This window comes from Vicugna pacos, chromosome 22 (assembly GCF_048564905.1).
Source record: "Vicugna pacos chromosome 22, VicPac4, whole genome shotgun sequence".
Lineage (NCBI taxonomy): Eukaryota > Metazoa > Chordata > Mammalia > Artiodactyla > Camelidae > Vicugna > Vicugna pacos.
In genome coordinates this window covers 32044628-32065348 of record NC_133008.1, presented here as the reverse complement: position 1 = coordinate 32065348, position 20721 = coordinate 32044628, and the positions used below count along the sequence as shown (strand labels likewise).

Sequence of the window (20721 nt, the reverse complement as noted above, 5' to 3'; positions counted from 1 at the left end):
GGCAGCAGGTTTTGGACTTGGGTCGACCAGACTGCAAAGTCTCCATCAGGCTGGATAGGGTGGCACGGAGTTGGCGCCGCCTGGCCTAGGATTTGGGGGTCTGGGTTCGAATAAGGGAGGCAAGCTAGGGGTGAGCTATCTCTGTGCCTGCTGCTCCACCCGTGGGGCCAGGCTCTGCAGATTAGCTTGGTGGCTAGAATGAAGGTGACTGAGAGGAACTCAGCGACCCTGGGCTGAGCCCGTGTGATGGCGGAGGTGGACGCAGGGCTCTGCAGAGTTGGGGTGCCTGGGGCAGGACCCTGGGGACACGGGCAGCCTGACCCCCAGGATGCGTCCGTGACTCTTGGGCTGGGGCGGGGGTGGGGCGGTGGAAACGCGGCTGGGGCTGGAGCCCCCCGCCCAGTCCCCGCGTGGCCGGGGCACGGCAGGAGGGGGCGCCCGCGGCCCTCCCGGCGCTCGGGCGGGACAAAGGCCGGAGCCCCGGCTCCTCCCCGGCCGGTGCGGCGGCGACGGCCCGCGCTCTCAGAGTCTGCGCCGCCGGGCCGGCGCCCGGGGCCACCCCGGCGCCCCGCCCGCCGCCGCCTGACTTCTCGGCGCCCGAGGTCGCGCGCGCCCAGGCGGGGGCGGCCGGGGATCTCCAAGCGCCGGCGCGCCCTCCTCCCGCCCGCCCTGCGCCCGCCCGCTCGGCGGCGGCAGAGGAGGCGGAGACGGCTGGCAGGCGGCGGCCAGGCGAGCGCGGCGGCCGGACCGGGGCCATGGCGCCCGCGCAGCGCCCGCTGCTGCCGCTGCTGCTGCTGCTGCTGCCGCTGCCGCCGCCGCCGCCCTTCGCGCGCGCCGAGGACGCCGCCCGCGCCAACTCGGACCGCTACGCCGTCTACTGGAACCGTAGCAACCCCAGGTGAGCGTGGCCACGGGTGGGGACTGGGCGTCGGGAGACCCCGGACGCCCCCATCCCAGCCTGGCCTCCCGCCCCGAGCTCCAGGCGCTCCTACGCGCAGCCCCCGGACTGGGGGCGCCCGCTGCCCACGGGAGCCCCCAGGGAGTTCCAGCCCCCGGAGTTTGGGAGACTCGCGCTCCGCGCGCATCTCCCCCCAGGGCACCCCGCTGCCTGCGATTTGGGAGACTCGGCGCCCTGCACGCCCCAGAGCTCTGCCGGCCCCAGAGTTTGGGGATCCCATCTGGCACCCTCAGAAGTCGTGCAGCCTGGAATTGGGGGACCCCATCCTCGAGCCTCTCCAGGGATCCCTGCTGGCTTTAGAGTTGGTAGGGATTTCCCAGAACCTTATTACTGAGCTGCGCCTGGAGGTGGGGGACTGTGGCACTGCCAGGGAGGGGTCCACGGGATCGTTCTCCCGGTAGGTCCCCAGATGAACTTGGGGAAGTTGGAATGTACCTCCCTACAGACTGGTCTCCACGTTCACTCCAGAGGATCCCTGGTCCCTGCTTTGTAGGGAAGGGGAGACTGAGGTACCGAGGAGGCTGGGGGTCAGTCCCGGGAGTCTTGATCAGGTGGTACCCTCTCTTGCCCTCCTGGCGCAGATGAGGAAACTGAGGCTCAGAGGGGCTGAGCAGCTGGCTCAAGGTCATGGCGAGGGGAGGAGAGCTGGGGCAGGGACCCAGGTGGCCTTGTGCCCAGCCTGCCACGCCCGGCCGAGGTGCCCCACCCGCCTGCCTGCAGGCCTCCTCAGTGTCAGGCGTGGAGTGTGATCTGGGGAGCAGCAGATGCCCCCATTAGTCGAGCGAGAAAAGTTTGCTGGTGACTGACCACGTCCCGGACATCACCGGAGGCTCTGGGCCATCTGGGGTCTGGAAGGCTGGAGTGGGCCGGGGGTCGCATGGGAGATAGGGCTCCAGGGTCCTGTAGCTCCTGGTCAGCCCTGCAGTCAGGGTCAGGGTCTCATCGAGGCCGGCAGGGCTGCACATGGGGGGCAGAGACACCAGCCTCCCTGTTCCCTGCTCCTCTGCCACCGGTCACTTTCTCTCCGTTTTCAAGCGCCAGCTGAATCGCCCTCCAGAGCCCTCTGTTCTCTGCCGTCCCCTCACTGTCCCCTGCAGTCCTCGATCCTCCGGTGGAAAGTTGCATAAAGGGCCGTCTTTGAGACAGGCTCTGGGACAAGGGCACTCAGTGTCCCTAGTGGGGGCAGGGAGCGTGCACCGAGACATCCCTCTCCGTTGCGGGGTTGCGGGGTTGCGGGGTCGGGTCCTGGAGCCCAGGGCAGAGACCCCAGGGCCAAGGAAGGCTGACCGGCCACCACGGAGCGGGTTCCCCGCGCCGTCCGCCCTGCCGGTCACATGTGGGTTTGATTAAGGCTCTTCCCTGTGGCCGAGCAGGGAGCCCAGCGGGCAGTGCTTCCCCGGCCCAAGTTTTTGGTTTCAGCTCCGGAATCTCCGTCCCAGCATGGCCTGTCCTTTGTTCTAGCAAACGCCAAACATGAGAGAAGCCTTTAATGGGGACAGAAGGGGGTCACTGGGGCTGCCCGCTGCCCCACCTGCCACTCGGCTGCAGGCATGATGCTGGCCAGGGAAGGAGGCAGCCCCCAGTGCCCGGTCCTGGCTGGCTGCTTGGCCGCCTCCTGTTGCTGACCCGACAGCCCCGCTCTGACCAGCTGCCCTAGGGTATGGCCTTGCTGGTCCAGCGCAGACCCTGGGAGTCAGGGCTTCCTTTTCCTACCCCGCCTCCTGCCTGAGGCATCCTAGGAGGGAGGTGACCTCCCCGACTTCTTGTGATGCGGCCTGAGACCCAGGGGAGAACCTCACCCCAGGGAGCCAGGTTGGGTCCAGAATCGGGGCTCCATTCACTACTGAAGTTATGAGGCTCTGCCAAAGGGGGCGGCCTCGGTGGCCCAGGGATCCATCAGGAGGTTTGGTATCCAGGGGTGTCTAGACCAGAACCTGCGTCCGGTGACAGAGTGTGCGTCAGGCATGGGAGAAGAGGTGGTGTCTGGGCTCAGAGTCCGAGGGCACCCGGAGTGGATATTTGCTAAGGGCGCCTGGTCCCTGGCTGCTGCTGGGGAAAGAGGTGCAGAAGCGACGAGCAGGCCTGAGGTGTGAGGCAGTCCCACAGGCTGAGACGAGAGAGATGGACGGGCCTGTTTGGGGAGAGACAGAGGAGAGACGGAGGAGACGGAGGAGTTGGAGGAGACTGAGAACACGGAAAATGCAGGGACAGGGCCGAGCCTGAGCGAGGGGCGCACACAAAGGGCGCAGTAGGGAAGGGGCTGGAGCCGGGGCTGGGCCGGCCGGGGTCGGGGCCGCTTGGGCAGTGCAGGAGCTGGAGGGCTGTGTGTGCTCAGGTGGGGGACCCCCAGGCACAGGCGGTGCTGTGGTGGGCCACCCTCACCCGGCCGGGCTTGGTACCTGCGCCGAGGTAATAAGTATGTGGCTGTGTTTCCCAAATTGCATTCTCCTGCTGTGCAGTGCTTCTCCTGCGCACACGCGGCTGGCCGACGTCGCGAGGGAGCCCCGCACCCACCTCCGCCACCCCCGAAGGGTGGAGCCTGGTCCAGCCACCCAGCCCGGCACCCACACTGCCCGGCTGTCCAGCTGTCTGTCCTTGACTGGGTGGGCACTCCTGTGCTGGCTGCCGGGCATCTCTGGGCCTGGCTGCAGCTAGACTGGACTGGGCTGGCGGTTCTGGCCGGCCGAGTGCGGGGCTGTGTGTACTTCTGTGTATGTGGGGGGTATGGGGGTGTCTGCCCCGTCACCGTGCATTGCTGCGCGCTCTCGCCCATGATGTGCAGGGGTCCTGGGGCACACACATCACCCGGCCACACCGATGTTCACTCGCCCGCGTGTGCCTGGCGGCCCTGGCCCTGGGCGTCTGCACACGTGTCCGCATGATTGTGCCTGGAGTCCACGCGTGTGCAGAGTGCGTGCACGTCTGCAGGAGTTCTGTGTGTGGCGTGTGCGTGGTGTCTGGGGTGAACGTGTGTGTCTGCGTGTGCAGATTTGCACCTGGGGAGAATGTATGTCCATATGTGGGATACACATGTCTTTAGAGTGTCTGCATGGCGCGCACACGTGTGTCTGTGTGTGCAGCCCGGCTCTGGCCCTCCCAGGGCCTCCAGGGACACAGCTTGCCCCGCTGCCGGCCTGGCCGCTCCTCCCCTACCCCCTTCTTGGGCCCAGGTGGGTCCCTGCTGCCTGTGGTGCAGGGGGGCCATCGAGGTCCAGAGCTGGCACTGCACACGCAGGGCGCCTGCTGCCTGGGGGGCCAGTGGTGCCCGCCGGGCTGGGGCTCTGCCTGACTGGGCCTCTCGGGCTTTGGCTGGACCTCCACAGGCCAGATCGCCCGCAGGTGTTGGCAGTGGCCAGGTTCCCCTCATAAATGGCCTGGTGGGAAAATGGCGGCTGGAGCAGCATCTTCCCGGGGGTGGGGGTGTCGGGCCCCCCGGTCCCTGCCGGTCTCACCCAGGCCTCTGGGACACCGACTTTGAAGGGGGCGACGCCATGACTTACTGCATGAGGCTTTTTTGTTTTGTTAGAAAAAGGCTCGTCCGCTGGCTTAGGGGGCTTGGAGGATGAGGACCTGGGGGCCTGGGGGCCCTGGGGCCAGAGGGTGTGTTCTGGGGGGCTGTGGGGAGCCCCACTTCAGGGATCCGGGAAGCCTGGGTGTGCCCTTGGGTGGATGGCTTGGCTGCTCGGAGCCCTGTGTCTCCTGTGTGAAGTGGGGCGGTGGTCGTGCCTCTCAGCAGCAGGGCCAAGAGTGCACAGGCAAGGCAGGAGCATGTCCCAGGGCGAGGAGGACCCCAATGAGGAGGGGAAACCGGGGCAGCTCCTGCGGGCCAGAGGGGGAGCCTCCAGGACCAGGCGCCTAGATCTGCAGCAATAGGGAGATTCTAGCCCGGCATGCCGGGGGCGAACCGCAGTGCGGGGGGCTGGCTGGCAGTTCTGAGATGCTCCCCACCTTCCCAGGGGCTGGGCTCTGGAGCTGGGGTTCACGGCTCCATGGGGCCCAGTGGTCGGGTGGGCTGACCTACCTGTCCCCAGCCTTGGTCCCTCCCCATAGTGGACCCCAGGCGTCCTCAGCGGGCAAACCAAGAAACTGAGGCTTCAGGCGAGCGGTGGGCTCGGCAGGATCTGGCCTCCATCCGGCTGGGGAGCCGGGCTGGGGAGGGTGCTTGCCATCTCTGACCTCTGGGCGCTCGCGCTCCAGCAGATGTCTCCTGAGGTTCCCGGGTCCCTGGGGATCGTGGGTGGAGTGGTGGTCATCTTGGGATGGCAGGTACATGAATAGGGGTCTGGGAGGCAGTGTTTTTGCAGAGCCCACGATTTCCTTCCATGAACTGGTTCCACAGCCCCTGAGTCAGGCCATGTTTTCTCCATGACACACCCATCCCCTGCCCCCCTCCTCAGGACAAAGGTCTTGGCCAGCCTTGCCCCGCCCTGTTGCTTTGGGGGAACTGTCTGTTTTGGAGGTGGGTCCAGAGGGAAGGCTTGGCTGTGTCCCTCAGAGGGTGGGCATCCCAGGTGCATGACTGAAAGCTTGGCTCTGAGTTCTGTGGCCAGTCAGCCCAGGCCGGAAGCTCACCCCTACGCCCACTCTTGGGCCAAGCCTCCGTCTCGTTGTGGGCCTGGGGACCTTGGCTTCGGGAGGCTCCGTTCACTGCAAGGGCCATGCTGCCCTTACCTGCCCCCCAACCCAGCCACAAACCCCCTAATCTGCCCACTCCGGGAGGCAGCCTCCCATTTATGCCTCCGTTTTGCGGACCCAGAGCAACTCACCTACAGCCGTGAGGAAGTTGGGTCCAACTGGGGTGATCCCCCCAAGAGGCGGCCACATCTGGGGCTGGCCAAGGAGTGTCAGGGACACTGCGCACATTGTAGGGGCGAGGGAGGGTGGGGTGACCAAGGTAGGTGCTCCCTGTGGACTGTGCACCCAGGCTTCCTCCCACCTGAGACAGAGGCCTTTGGGTGGGGCTGACCCTGCGGCCTTCCCCTACCTCTCCTGCCCACCCTGCCCCATTATTTTACCTCTTCAGCTCTGGGGCTTTTGCCTCAGTTTACCCCTGTACCCGCAAGGCCATAATCGTTCTTTCTCGGCTGACCCTGCACTCCCTTGAGGCCCTAATTTTCCATGAGGTCCCACCCAGAGCCCACCCCCAGCCCCCGCCCCCAGCTGGAGGAAGCTGGCCAGACTTCAAATGGGGCCAGCATCTTCTTGGCTAGGGGAGGGCACTGAGGTCTCGGGTCTCGCTGGGGGTGGTGGGCAGGGGTGGGCGGGCTCTGTCCACCCTGAGCCCCAGGACCCTGCTCCCTATAGGGCGGCCTGGGTGTGCTCCTTGCTGGGATCTTTGCTGGTATCTCTGAGCCCCCCTTTTTTGAGGGTTTGTCTGTTTTATGGGGAGAGGTAATTAGGTTTATTTATTTATTTATTTATTTATTTATTTATTTATTTATTTATTACTGGAGGTGCTGGGGATTGAACCCACGACCTCACGCATGCTAAGCATGCGCCCTACCACTGAGCTGTACCATCCCCCAACGCCTCTTTAATAGGAGCTGTGAACGGGCTCAGACCTGGGAGACGGAGGCAGAGGAGCAGGGATTGAGGTGGACACAGACTCCCGTGGGTGCAGGATGAGGGCCTGGCTGCTGCCTGTCCCACCTGTGCCTCAGTTTCCAGTCTGGGAAGGTGGCACAGTACCCCCACCCCCAGTTGGGGTGAGACTCCTAATTAGTTGCTTTGCGATTAGCATCTAATGACTTGACAGTCTCCCGATTGGAGCTAATTAGCTACATGCCGGATGGTTGCCAGGGAGGGGGTGGTGGGTGGGGTTGGGATGGCCGGTGAGGGTCACTGGGGGCTGGGAGGGCTGCCTGGAGGAACCGACACTGGCAGGCAGCTGGCAGGATGAACTGAGGGTGAAGGTGTGGCTGGGTGGGGGCAGGGAGGTTTGAAAGCCTCAGGGAGCCCTCTGTCTGGGAAGGGATCCCAAGTTAGTCATTAACCCCTTAGTGAGAATTTCGATCTCTATCTGCCTCTCCCACAGAGTATTTGCATATCAGGCTTCGGCACTGATGGAGGGAATGAAGGCTTGTCTTGCTCTTACCAGGCTTGGTTTAGGATTGGGGCCCCCTCCCCTGCACAGGCGCCACCCTGAGCAGGGGCGAGGCGCCAGCTTGGAACCAGGATTGCCAACGCAGCAAGGCCGGCGCTGTTTTAGGGTGGGGAAGGGAAAAAAGTGGCCCATGTAGGAGGCCAGAGCTCAGGTGGTGGTGGAGGGGGCCGTGCTTCTCCTGGGACCCCCCTGCTTGGGGTCCTCACTCCTGAGCCTAGGGACAGCTTTCTGCTCTTCATGACTCTTGCACCTTAAAGACCTTGCACCCTTGGCCTTTGTTCAATGAACAAACATGCATTGAGTGCCACTGTGTACAGGGCCTGTGCTGGCCATAGAGGAAGGGCCAGCGAAGGAGGCCGACCCTGTGATTCGGGAAAGGCAGGCAGTGAGCTGTGTGAAGGCACATACATACAATGATGCCTGAGTGAGATGAGGTGGGAGAAGCAGGGAAAGGCGTTCAGGCAGAGGGGGCCGCTTGTGCAAAGGCCCTGGGGTGCGAACAGCTCGGCCTGGAGGGTGAGCTGCGGGAGGCAGAGGGCGATGAGGTGGAGGGTGGGAGCCACACGGGGCCTGGTGGGCCTGAGAGGCCTGTGGGTTTTGTTCTGAGTGGTGGGGAGCCAGTGAAGGGCTTTGAGCCAACAGATCACAGGGTCTGATTTGCATTCAGAAAAGCGAGCCCTGGATTTTGGGAGGAACTTGGCCACCCTGCTGGGGCCTGGACATCCAGCCTCTGAGCCAGTAAAGCAGCTTTTGGTCTTTTCAGAAGGTGAGCTGAGGGGAACGTGATGGTGGTGGTGACACCGCGGGAGGAAGGCAGGGATCACGGGGGAAACACAGGCAGAGGCGGAGGGAGAGACAGGGGAGACACTGCAGCCCCACCTTCTGGAGTCCGTCCTCTCTGGGAAGACCCTGCATACAGTCAGGTTCTCTTTCAGGCTGAGTGTATATCCTCCAGCATCATGTCAGGGATGAGAGGGGAAACTGAGGCCCAGAGCTGGGTGGGGGACCAGGACCCCCCCACTGCCTGCGGTTACCCGTCACAGCCTCTGCCGCAGGGCCTGCCTGCTGAGGGTGGGTCCCCGGGCGGCTGCTGGGCCACGGCTGTCATCGATCAGCTGATCAATGGGGCCGGGAAGGAGTGAAAATGACTTTTCAAAAAGCCTGGAGCAGCTTCTGCATCGATCGCGCCCAAGGGGCCGGAGAACAAGGCTGGTCAATGAGATGCCTGTGCCCGGCCAGCCGTGGGTCGGCCCAAGGGAGCAGCAGGGTCCCAGCCTGACCCAGGGTCGCCCCACATCTGTGTGCACCGCTGGAGTTCTCCCAGTATCAGCCTCAAGGACCATCCCCACTGCACAGAGTTGGAAACTGAGGCTTTGAGAAGAGGAACTGAGAGACCCAGCTGGACTCCGTCCTGCCACTGTACCAGAATTAGGTGGATCCTTGGCCCTCGACTGACCCCCGCTGCCAGACACGTTTATTCTGTAAATGCTTTCCCACCTCTGTGGGACGTGGGTGGGCTCCCTGTCCCTGGAGAAACCCAGCAGAGGGGGGAAGCAGCTGGGGGTGCATCCAGCCCCCCCCCCGCCAGCTTCCTGACAAGAAATTCTGCGAGCCTTGACGTCAGCGACAGACTTGAAGTCATCACACTGGCTCTCTGGGGAAACAGAGGTACAGGAGCCAGGTCTTTTGCCTGCCTCCTTCCCACCTCTGGGGTTCCAGGAGCCCTTGCCCCTGCCTGGTGCAGTCTCAGGGGTGGCCGGGGGCAGGCCAATGCCATTTGATGATCCAGCCGCCCCCTCAGGTGCTGACTGTGCCAGTCACCACAGCCGGCATGGGGGCCCTGCCTTGTTCCCTCCCGCGGGCTGGGGCAGCTGGTGGAGCAGGCACGGAGGGGCTGGGATCCTAGCAGCCTGTGCCCTCCCTGCCCCCGAGTCTCACTGGGCCTCAGTTTCCCTGCCAGTGCAGGGAGGGAGGAGGCAGGGACAGCCTGGGGGAGCCTGCCCCCCAGCCTTCCGCTGCTTGGGCTTTTTATGTGCTAATGAGCCCCTCTTGGGAGGCCCCCTTGTCCCCCCTCGGTCCAGGCCGCGTTTACATGACAGGGGCCCGGGGGACCGCGTCCATGAGATCTAAGGGCTCCTGGCGCTGTAGCCCGAGGCGATGATGGAGGGGGAGCTGCCGGTCCCTTGCTCAGCTGACCTCCATCCTCATCAGATGAGGCTGGGTCGGGGGGGGTCCCCTGGGGAAAGGGGTGCATGCTGCATGTCAGTATGTTAAGACCCCCAGGGCAAAGGCTGGGGGCAGAGGTGTCAGGGTGGGGAACCTGGCGGGGTGGCCCGGAGGTTGAGGGGTAGCTGCCAGGTTTTAGTGGCTCTGAAGAGAGAGCACAGGATGCCATACCGTATGGAAGGGGCGGTGCTGGGGGCAGTCGAATCCAGGGCATCCCTGAGTTGGACTGAGGGAGTGAGGCCCGAACAGCCTTCCCAGGAAGCCTCTCCCCTTTCAGGGAAACTGAGACTAGGGGAGGGGTAAAGCCTGTCCCAGAGAGGTCCATGTCTCCCCCTGCCCTTGGCCTGCCTTCTTGCCGGGCAGATCTGCAGAAGGAAAGCTAAGGAGGCTGCATCTGGGGGTAGCATGGGGGGCCTGCCTGGAGGAGGGGGCAGAGAAGTCAAGCAGTTAGTTTTGGAGATGGACTTCCTGGGAGGGGAAGTATCTTGGGCCAGGCCTGTTGTGGCTGAGGGGCACAGATGTCGATTCTGCACAGGGTGAGGGGCTTGTGGGGGGGCTCCCAGTCACAGGGAGCCTGCTCGGTTGCATCTGGTTACCCAGAATGCTCGGCGGCAGCCCCTCCTCCCCAGCGCCCACATCACTGTGGGCCGGTGAGTGGCTCAGGACTCCACCGCCTCAAGGCACCTGCTGTGGCCTGGTTGGGTGGTGAGTTGTTCCAGGGAAGGCACCATGGGCTCACACCTTGGCACCTCTCTGTGGGCAGGGCGTTTGCCCAGCGGTCCCCTAACCACCCCCCTGCCCCATCTCCCACCTACTCCTTTGTCCCTGAACTGACCCATCTCCCCCCTCCTCCCCTGCCTGCCCTGGTGCTCCAGAGCCGCCCCCGGCCTCTGCTCCCACGCTGACCACTGACCCCTACCCATCTTCCCCATCCCTCCCCTCCCCTCCCCACTTCCGTTCCGCTGTGCTCCCCATCCCCCATCCCCGCCCCTCCCGGGCTGTGACCGCTGGCCGGCCGCTCCCGCAGGTTCCACGCGGGTGCTGAGGACGACGGCGGTGGCTACGCGGTGGCGGTGAGCATCAATGACTACCTGGACATCTACTGCCCGCACTACGGGGCGCCGCTGCCGCCGGCCGAGCGCATGGAGCGCTATGTGCTGTACATGGTCAACGGCGAGGGCCACGCCTCCTGCGACCACCGGCAGCGCGGCTTCAAGCGCTGGGAGTGCAACCGGCCCGCGGCGCCCGGGGGGCCGCTCAAGTTCTCCGAGAAGTTCCAGCTCTTCACGCCCTTCTCGCTGGGCTTCGAGTTCCGTCCGGGCCACGAGTACTACTACATCTGTGAGTGCGGGCGGGCGGGCCGGGCCGTCCCTGCGCCCACGCTGCCTCCGGCTCGGCGCCCAGCCCTGCGCCGGGTCTCCCTGTCCTGCCCTCGAGCCCTCCTGCGACCTCTGTCCCTGGATCGGCCCCTGGGCCTCGGGGCTGCGGGAGCAGTGGCCCCACCATCAGCCTGTCCCATGCTGAGACCAGGGGTGCTCCCCAACCCGGCAATGAGCTGGGGAACAGGCCTGCGGAGTCTGGCGAGGGAGGGGTGAAGGCCGGCCAACCCTGGACCGCTGGGATCTCCCCACCTCCCCGCAGCCCCCCCACCGGCCCCCAGATTCCCTGCAGACTGTCAAGGCTACTTTTTCAGGTTGGCTGGTGACTGCTCAGGACACTGGGCCTGCATGCCCAGCTGGGGTCCTGGGGCTGGGTAGGCTGCCCCCAACCCCTGCTGGGCCCCAAAGGGCCCCTTTCCTCTCCTGATCAACTGCCAAGGCAGGGTCTGGGGAGGCAGCTGAGTCAGGCCTGGGTTTGGGTTCCTGCTCTCCAGGGCCTCTGCAGAGACAGGCTATCCACTGTCTCTGGGAACCTGTGTCAGGAATATGGGGTCGCAGAATTGCCCCTGCCGAGATGGGGGTATCAGGGCGCCCACCTTGGCATCGGACTCATGCCGCCCCTGAGGCCCTGAGACAGATGGACTGGGGGAGTCCCTGCTTCTCAGCCTCCTGGGGGCTGATGGGGAGCAGGTGGGGAGTGAGGGTCTGTGCCCCGGGACTTCAGGATGGGGCCAGCACCTTGCCGTCCCGGCTCCCACTGAGTCAAATTAAACTCCACAAGGCTCCATTTCCTCCTTTCTCTGCTCTATTTGGATTTTTTCTTTTTAATTCAAGGAAGGAGGGGTTGGGGGAGGGGAAGAAGGTGTTTAAATTAAGTCCCCGTAATATAAGAAAAATTACATTTTTCTTTCTGAGACGAGAGTTTCATAAAGATAATTATTGTAATTATTCGTCCTATCTCTGTGACGAATGTTATTTTTATTACGTGCTTTTTAATCTTCATCTCCCAGCGTGAGGGGCTTCTAGGGGGCGGGCAGAGGTGATGGCCGCAGAGAGGACGGGCAGGGACAGGCCCAGCCGCATCCTTGTGGGGGCCCACGCCTGTTGAGCGCATGAACCCCACCGCCCACTGGGCCTCAGGCTTCCCGCCCTGGCCAGTCCTGGTCCCCAAACCCCTGCCTCCTGAGTCCTCAGTGATGCTCTGGTACCACTGCCGTGCCCCTCCGTGTGCTTGCCAAGTGGGTTAGGGAGCAGGGAGCCGACGGTGGAATTTTTAGGCATGAGGACCCAATGTGCTTCAGCTTCCATGTGACCCCGGGCGGTGTGGGTCACGGTCGGGGTGAGGTAGGAATGCTGCCTCCTTCCCCAGGGTAACTGGGCTCCCATCACCCCCCAGATGGAAATATTCATTTCCAAAACACCTCCTGTGGGCCAGTTGAGGCCCGGATAGGGGATTACTTGCTAACAAGCAGCCTGAGAGCAGGGATTTATCCTGAGTCAGTCATTCGGTTACACTGATTCTTTGCTGATTGAAAACAAACCTATTTTTATTCACGTTTGAACCGTGCCTTAAGCTGCCCTGGGGTGAGCTAGAGCCAGACACAGACACCCACCTGCCACCTCCCCATCTCTGGGGTTAGCATTCAGCAAAGGGAGTGTGCAAGAGGACTTCTGGGAAGTCATGGGCATTGTGTCTGGGGCTGTGATGTATGATTAGGAGTTTTATGGTAGATTCCCTGATCTGGGGTCAGGGTTGGTTCATGGGCATGGGGAAGGGGATGCAGCTCCAGGAGGTCTCAGATACCGAGAGCCCCCTGCCCCACTAACCCCCAACCCCTCTCTTCTAGCTGCCACGCCACCCAATGCAGTGGACCGGCCCTGCCTGCGGCTGAAGGTTTATGTTCGGCCAACCAGTAAGTATCTGGGGGGGTCATGTAGGTTCCAGGCCCCCACTCTTGGGTTCTCAACTCAATGAATCCACTGAGCAGTCAGCAGAGTCAGGGGGTGGTCACAGCCTAGGCTGGGGAGTCCCACAACCTCCACAGTGGGCAGAGCAGGCCCTGCCCAAGCCTCTGTTTTCCCATCTGCAAATGGGAGTGTTTCAGACCTCCAAGAGTGAAGGTTGAACCCCACACCAGGCTCACATTTACTAGGTACCTGCTGTTTGCCAGGCTCTGTGCTGGGGGCACAGCTCCAGCCCGGGTGGACAGAGATCTCTGCGCCCCGAGGTGTGGAGGGGCGAGACGCTTTACGAGGCCAGGTCCCAATAAGACCTGGGGAGCAGGGGGGCGGGGCTGCCCAACGCCCTGTCTCCTGTTCCCCCAGACGAGACGCTGTACGAAGCCCCAGAGCCTATCTTCACCAGCAACAACTCGTGCAGCGGCCTGCACAGCTGCCGGCTGTTTCTCAGCACCGTCCCCATGCTGTGGGCCCTCCTGGGCTCCTAGTCCCCGACCCACCAACCGACCGGGACGCCGGCCCCAGCTGGATGGCTCACCTCCGAGACCAAATAGAGACGCCGCTTCTCCCCCGGCCGGTGCTGCTCCGTGGGGCAGGGGCTGCCCGCCCGCCCCAGGGCTGGCCAGGGTGGTGGCAGCCCCGGCCCCCCCCGCCCCCGGGGCCAGCTGGCCTCTCAGCCCCTGGCCTGGCCGCCTTGTCCGAGGGCCCTGGAGAACCCGGGAACCTCTTGGCGATGTTGGGTGGTTTGTTTTCTTGTTTGTTGGTTTGGTTTATTTTTTCAGTGTATTTTTCATGGTTGGATCAGAAAAACTTGAGTTTTTTATTTAATTTATTCCTTGCTGTCACCGGTGACTTTGGGAAGAAAACAGAATGGATGGGGCAGGGGTTCCTGGGCCCCTGGGGGAGGGGGATCGGGAAACCCCGAATCTGGTCAATCCATTTGTTGAGTTCTGGCTGACGTGGACCCCCAGGTGCCGCGGGACAGGCTGGCCTGAGGCAGAAGGGGTGGCGGTGAGTGCCCCCTCCCCACTGATTCGGGCCCAGGGGCTCCCAGCACGCCCTCCTCCCTTCGGCGCTGGCTCTCAGAGTGCAAAACCAGAGGCCCTGTGGAGCCTCGGCCCCCTCAGAACCACAGCCTCCCAGCCTCCTAGACACACAGGCCCCACCCGTCCCCCAGCCTCGCTCGATGGCCCCCGAAGCCGAGAAGACATTACATTTGTGTAAATAGAGCCAGCAAGTATATACTGTGATTTATTTTTACTGTATTCCTGAGGATGGACTGGAATGTTTCTTTTTTCCTCACCCCTTTATGGGGAGAGGGGCTTTTATTTTGGCGGGGGGGTGGGGTGGACTTTTTAGAGTAGAAGCTGCACTTCGCAATAAGCTCCTTTGTCTGTCAGACCCCCTTCCCTCGACTCTATGACTAATAATAATGTTTGTAAGAAAAGGGAAAACAGGACAGAACAAAACGGGGAGGGGGGACATCACCACCAAAAAAAACACCCCTCCCAAAGACACTTCAATGAAGTAAACAGCGCATTTATACAGATTTCATATTTCTACCCGCCTTTCCTGACCTGTGTTTTATATATATTATATATAAATATATATCGTGCGTGGCCGCCGGGAGACGGCTCAGGCACGCCGGTGGGGGGCTTTTGTAGGGGGTGGGCGGGCAGCGTGGCCACGCCTGGAGCTGGCGACGAGTCCTCCCCCTCTCCGTCACAATCAACTTTGGATTCTGTATTTTTTTATAATAAAATGAGTGTAAACGTCAAGGCTGTGTGTGTTTGGGGCTACCGGTCGTGCTGGAAGGATGCTTTGTGCTAATCGTCTGGAGTCGGGTCTGGACTCTGCTGGGAGGGGTGTCTTTGGTTCTGTTCATCTTTGGAAGCTGGACACCGGAATGAGAATTTTAGTGGGGGTTGTACCCTTCATCGCCACCCTGGGGGATGGGACCAAGCCCCTGCGCCCTAGGGCAAAAGGGAGGATGGAGGGAAGAGGGAGACTGGCTGTGAGCATGCAGCAGGGCTTACTAAGTAAGCATTATTCACCCAGCGCACCTGAGCACGTCGGAATCCCTGGACCCCAGGGCCAAAGCCTCCTGTACCCTTAGCCATGCTCGGTTGGGGGGAATCTGAGGGGGTGGTCTTCAGGTCCTAGGATGACTCTTATGGTCCAAATTCTGTGACTTCTTGGTCTCCAAGCTCTGCTGTAGTGTGACTCAGTTTCCCCAGATGCTCCAGGCCAGTGTAGGGGTCTGTCGTCTCTAATCCTCTCCTGGCTTTACCAAAAAGCCATGTGTCACAGGGTTCTGAGGTTCCAGGGGCCTTCACCCCAGCCTAGCCCCAGAGGGGGCTGAGGGACTGGGGCCTGGGGGCTGGTCCTCGCCTTGGTGCCACCTGCCAGGATCGCAGTGTCCCCGCCACGATGAGCAGAGAGGGAAGGCTCTCTGCTAATCAATCCGGCCGTGCTGGGTCCGGAGACGGGGGCTGCCTCTTAATGAGGCCAGCAAGCGGCACAAAGACCCCTGTGTGCGCCCCGCCTGCCCTGCCCAGCGGCTGGGGACGGAGGCGGGGCGCCGTTCTGAGCACCACGGACAGGGAGATGAGGGATGCCCCCTCCACGGCAAGGGCCCCAAGGCTCAGAGAGGCAGGAGGCCTCCTGGTGCCTGCTCTCCTTGAGACCCCTCACCCCAACACTCCAACCTGCCCACGGGGACGGAGGGAACTGGAGGGGTCATGGGGCAGAATCTTAGCAGCTAACTTTGATTTTTGTTATTTAAAAAAAATACTTATTGAGATATAATTCACCTACTACACAATCTATCCATTTAAAATACAATTCCACATTTTTTATATATTCACAGGGTTGTACAACCATCACCACTATCTAATTCCAGAACATTCTCATCACCCCAGAAAGAAGCCTGGGCCCCATTAGCTGTCACCCCAGCCCCCACTCCCAGCCCTTGACCAGGAACCCCCTCCCTGTGTCTGGGGACTGGCCTGTTCCGGATGTTTCACATCCATGGACTCACACACTGTGTGTCCTTCTGTGTCTGCGTCTCTCACTGAGCATCATGCTCTCAGAGTCCGTCCACGGAGTAGTGGGTGTCAGTGCTGCTCTCCTGTTCACGGCTGAATAATATTCCAATATGTGGATTGATAACATTTTGTTTATCCATCACCAGTTTATGGACATTTGGGTTGTTTCCTTTTAAGTATTTTGAGGATTGTATTATTTTTGAGACAATGTTTTAACAGAAAGGTGACCTTGAGGGGAGGGTATAGCTCATTTGGTAGACCACATGCTTAGCATGGATGAGGTCCTGGGTTCGATCCCCATTACCTCCTCCAAAAAATAAATAAATAAGTAAACCTAATTACCCCCTACAAATAAACAAAATAAAAAAAAAAGAAAGGTGACCTTGGATGGGTAAGTACCAAAAAACTCTGTTCCCACCTTGGAGCCTTTGCACGTGCTGTGCCCCTTGCCTGCTCTGCTCTTTCTGTAGATCACTGCTTGGCTCTCTCTCTCTGCCCCTTCAGATTGGTCAGTTGTCCCCTCTCTGCCTCCCTGGCAAAGTGCCCTCCCCACGCCTCTTGCTGTCAGATTCTTTACTTGTCCATCTTCTCCACAGGCTGGGAGTCCCCAGAGGGCAGGGGGACTGGCCCACAGTCAGGAGTCTCTCCGCAGACTTGTCATCTGCCACACGCACAGACACACGTGCACACGTGCAGAGGAGCCACCCAGCCACACCCAGCTCTGCACACCCCTGTACTGACGGATGCCTGTGTATGGGGCCTGGGTCTCTCAGGAACTACCCTGTCCAGCGCCAGCCACCGGTCGCAGCCGTGGGGGCCACTGCCAGTGTGCAGAGTGGCCACTCACTCCCGGGGCTGCAGTGTGTGTGGCGGGGTCCCGCAGGGCGACCATCAGTATGTGGGTCCCACGCATACCTGGAGGCTCTGGAGTGAAGTGATTTCCCTTCCGCAGCCCTGCTACTAGCCGGGGGTTGGGGTTCGGGGGAGCCTGAGGGTCCCCCACCCCCAAATCCTGACAGTTGCTCTCAGGCGGAGCCAGGCCTCCCCAGTCGGGAACTCTTCAGATTCATGGCCGTCTCGGTCTGGTGGATTCAATGCCCATGGTCACTGGAGGGCACCCCACAGCCCTTCCCCTCTGGGCCCTGGGTCCCCCGTCCGTGTCTCTGAGGAAAAGCCCCCAGCCCTGCACTTGGGTCCTGCCCCGTGACCACGACGGAGGGGCTGATGCCTCGCCCTCTGGACTGATGCGTCAAGTCCCTTGGCTACGGCCACAGAGCAGGTCAGGTCAGAGCCCCCACAGCTCCCCCAGGTCGCTCGGAGGAAAGGCCGCAGTCCCAGGACTGCAGGGCTCACGTCGCTTCTCCAGCGTCTCCACCTGGTCCTCCCTCCTGACACCTGCTCCCTGGGGGACAGTCCGACACTCTGGGGTGCTCCTGTCCACAACTCCCACGTCTCCCGTGTCAGTATCAGCTCCCCCAGCACGCACTGAGTGAGCACCTACTGTGTGCAGTCACTGCTGGGCCCTCCCCTGGTCTGTGGTGTTGGAGAGAGGACAGTGGGGCCTGCCCCCGTGGCTCCAGGGCCGCATATTTAAGGGGCTTATGGGTCATGGGAGGAGGCTGTGGTGTTGGGGACCCTGGTCCAGGTTGCAGGTGGCTGGGTGGCCACTGATGGACAAATAAAAAGTTAGTTCACAGCCAGGGAGCCCTTGAGGAGCCATAAATCACCGCAAGATGACACACAAGCCGGAAATTAAGTGGCTGCAGCCGGGCTGGTGTGGCCGGTGGGGCTGAGATGGCCAGGGTGAGGCCAGGAGCCCTCCCACCCTCAGTTTTCCCTCTGGAGCTGCTAGCAGTGGTCATGATTGGAACAATACTTGTGGTGATCAGGGCTGGTGCTGGTGTGGACAGGGAGTGGGGCTCAAACCCTGGGCACAGAGCAGGTGGCAGCAGAGACCAGACTGATGGGCGATTCAGGCATTTCCTTACCCCGTCTTCATGGAGGTGGGAAGGGAGAGGACAGGGGCAAAGGAGGTGGGCAGAGGGAGCCAGGGGAGGCTTTGGGGCAGGACGGGAGGCCAGGGAGGAGGAGGGGACTCTGGGGGGGCACTGCTGAGCCTGAGGACCCCGGATTCCCCGTGGGGAGGTGTCCAGGAGGCCGCTGACCCTTCAGTGCCTCTCCTCTCCGCACTGTTGCCTGATGGAGCAGAAACCCCACCCCATCCATCCTCTCCACACTTACAGGCTTACTTATGGGAGCAAGGAATCTGGGGGTTGCCCACACCATGGTTGAGGCAGGGATGTCCTGGGCGAGACCCCTCCCTCTCAGGCCAGAGAGAGAGGCTCTCCCAGGGAGCTCCCACCCTAAAGCCCTTGACCCGCCCCATTGATCCGGAAATGGAGGTTGAGGCCCAGAGGCAATCGATGAACCCTAATGGACAGTGCAGTCCCAGGGGAACGGTGGGCACTGAATGGTGGAGAAGACCTATCGTGTGCAGATGGGGAAACTGAAGCCCCACAGGTCGATGAGAGTGAATCCAGGGGGAACCCCTGGCCTCCATGGCATCAGCAGTTTGATGTGAACTGGATCTAGGAAGCAGGGCATGGAGGAGACCTGGGTTTCCCCACAGCAGCCCAGGGTGGGAGCCTGGGTGGAGGACTGGTCCCTCATGCCCACCCTCCAGGAAACACCAGTTCACCCACCAGGCTATGGTATGGCCACGGAGGGGTGTCCTCCACACAGCTCTGATGCACCGGCTCACCTGGGGGAGGAGCTCCGCTGTGGGCCGGCGTTCGGGTGCTTCCACCAGGCTGTGCGCCTCCCTCCGTGGGCCTGGGGGTGGGAGGGTCCCGTCAGGATCCCATCCCCTGCCCCTCAGCTCCTGCAGCAAGGTTGCTTGGATGGCTGGCAGAGAGGCCGAGGGAGGTGGCAGGGGGTTATTGTCTATGTTGCCCCAGGAGCCCCTCAGCTGCGAAGCCCGACTCCCCGCGGCTTCCATGATTTATTTACTTTATCTGCTGATCCCTTCCAAGGTTGCCAATGTTAACGAGAGGGAAACTGAGGCAGGCATCAGTTTTCCCAGCGCAGTCGGGGTCCTGGGGGAGGAAAAGGAGACGAGAGGTGGTGGTTGGACACTGAGGACCCTCGGGTGGGGGCAGGGGCGGGCTAGAGAGCCAGCCGCCTACCTCAAACCCGTTTGCAGTTTTAAGTGCTTAAAAGCCTCTTGCGGCCGCTGGGACCCGCCAGTGGGCGGGCGGGGGAGGGGCAGCAAAGGCTGTAGGGGCGCCGACACCTGAAAAGGCTTTGACCCAGAGATCGGCAAGGCGTCCGGGACATACTTGCGCCCCCCCACCCCACGCCAAGGTCCCGGATCCCGCACCCTTTCCCTTGCTCAAGCCCCTGCGTGGCTCCCCAGTGCCCACCCCCTGCGAGGCCCCGCCCGCTGAGCCCTCACCACCCAGCCCCCCACCCCCTTCCCGCCCCAACTCGAGCGTGAGCGCGGGGGCCCAGGCCGGTCTCCAGCCCGCGATGCAGGTCCCTGCGCTCCTTCCCTCGTGAAAGGGTGTATTTTCACCCTTGAAGGTCCAGCCCCGCTCTGGGCCTCAGTTTCCCCGTTTACGAAGTGGGGGCTTGAGCACTGGCTTCTGGGGGCTGGAGGGCAGGCCCAGTCGGACAGCTTTGGCTAAGCTGCCTTCTTCTCTGGGAATTCCGTTTCCCCAGTCTTATGATGTGATGCCAGGCCTGGGTCTCAGTCTCCACTGGGACCCCCAGGGGAGGGGGCGTTTTCCTTTCTGGGCCTCAGTTTAGCCCTCTGTGAGCAGGGGAGACCCGGCTGAGACCCATTTTACAGATAATACGCTGAGGCCAGAGGAGAGGCGGCCAGCCCCAGGCCCCACGGCTGGGAACCCACGGTCATGCCAGAGCTGCCCAGGTCCACCGGGGATGGATGGAGAGGGGGGCGGCCTGACCACTCCCACTCTGGCCGGTCGGGAGGAGCCAGGCCTCCGGCCCCAGCAGCCAGGCCAGTGGCGCAGGCCAGCCCCAAGTCTTTATTCTGGGCCATACCGTCCGCAGCAGCTTCGGAGGAGCGGGCGCTCTTGGAGGGGGCTCCTGAGCAGGCGGGGTGCGGTGGCTCGACCGTCCTTGCAGGTTCTCCTTAAGCAGCAAGACTTAGAGCCTGCTATTACCTTGCCATGAGGGGCACCCCGAAAGGGCCCTCCCTCTGCAGGACCCGCTCAGCGCCAGCTGGCCCTGGCAGGGGACAGGTTCCAGCCCGCCCTGTGCCTGTGCCTCCCCACCACCCGCTGGGCCCGCCAGAGTTATGGTTTGCAATATCCTGCTCCCCCGTGAGCCACAGTGTTAATGACGCAACACAGCCCCAGTCCCGGCACACCCCAGGTCTTTTATTAGCATCATTTGCCATGCCTGCAGTCCGGACTGTGGTTCTAGCCGCCCTGTGGCTAGGAGGGGAAACTGAGGCACAGAGAAGTTAGTTGCCCCGTTGGGCTGAGGGCACAGCTGCAGGCGTGGAACAGACCTGGGTTCAGCACTGCCTCCACCACTCACCTCGGAGGAGTCCCCGCTGTTCTCAGAGCCTCAGTTTGCTCATCCAGAAAATGGAGCTATAGTGTCACACGGTGGGGGCTCAGCCTGAGGGTTCTTTTTGAATTTATTTTTAAATTTCCTTTTTCACTTTTTACTTTTATGTATTTATTTTTTAAGCAGTCTTTTTTGGGGGGGAAGGTAATTAGGTTTTTATTTAATTTATTTTTAATGGAGGTCCTGAGGATGGAACCCAGGGCCCCCTGCATGCTAAGCATGCGCTCTACCACTGAGCTACACCCTCTCCCAGGCCTGGGGGCTCTTGATGGCCTGAGTTGTGGGCCCCACGAGGGCAGGGCCTTTGGTTCTCCCCCTGCCCCCGTGGCCCCAGTGTCCAGCACATTATCAGCCAATCCTCAGAGATGTTTTCTGAGTGACTAAATAAATGTTTTGTGTATGGACTCCAGACAAAGTGTTCCTGCTCACCAACAGGGGGAGGCTGGAGGT

At 61.9% G+C, this 20721-nt stretch overlaps 1 protein-coding gene across 1 annotated transcript; it reads left to right on the top strand.

The window, feature by feature from the left end:
- The first annotated feature begins 519 nt into the window (after positions 1-519).
- On the top strand, positions 520-14174 carry EFNA2 (ephrin A2). The gene is made up of 4 exons (XM_072948111.1): positions 520-898; positions 10315-10628; positions 12514-12579; positions 12992-14174. The coding sequence occupies exons 1-4, from the start codon at positions 756-758 to the stop codon at positions 13111-13113; spliced, it is 645 nt and encodes a 214-aa protein (XP_072804212.1). The 5' UTR covers positions 520-755; the 3' UTR covers positions 13114-14174.
- The last annotated feature ends 6547 nt before the right edge of the window (positions 14175-20721 follow it).

What these genes read in the sequence shown, in the direction of transcription:
- EFNA2 (XM_072948111.1), top strand. Translation starts at nt 756, where the DNA reads ATGGCGCCCGCGCAGCGCCCGCTGCTGCCGCTGCTGCTGCTGCTGCTG. An exon ending in TGGAACCGTAGCAACCCCAG is followed by an intron (nt 899 to 10,314) that starts GTGAGCGTGGCC and finishes CCGCTCCCGCAG; the next exon opens with GTTCCACGCGGGTGCTGAGG. An exon ending in CCACGAGTACTACTACATCT is followed by an intron (nt 10,629 to 12,513) that starts GTGAGTGCGGGC and finishes CCTCTCTTCTAG; the next exon opens with CTGCCACGCCACCCAATGCA.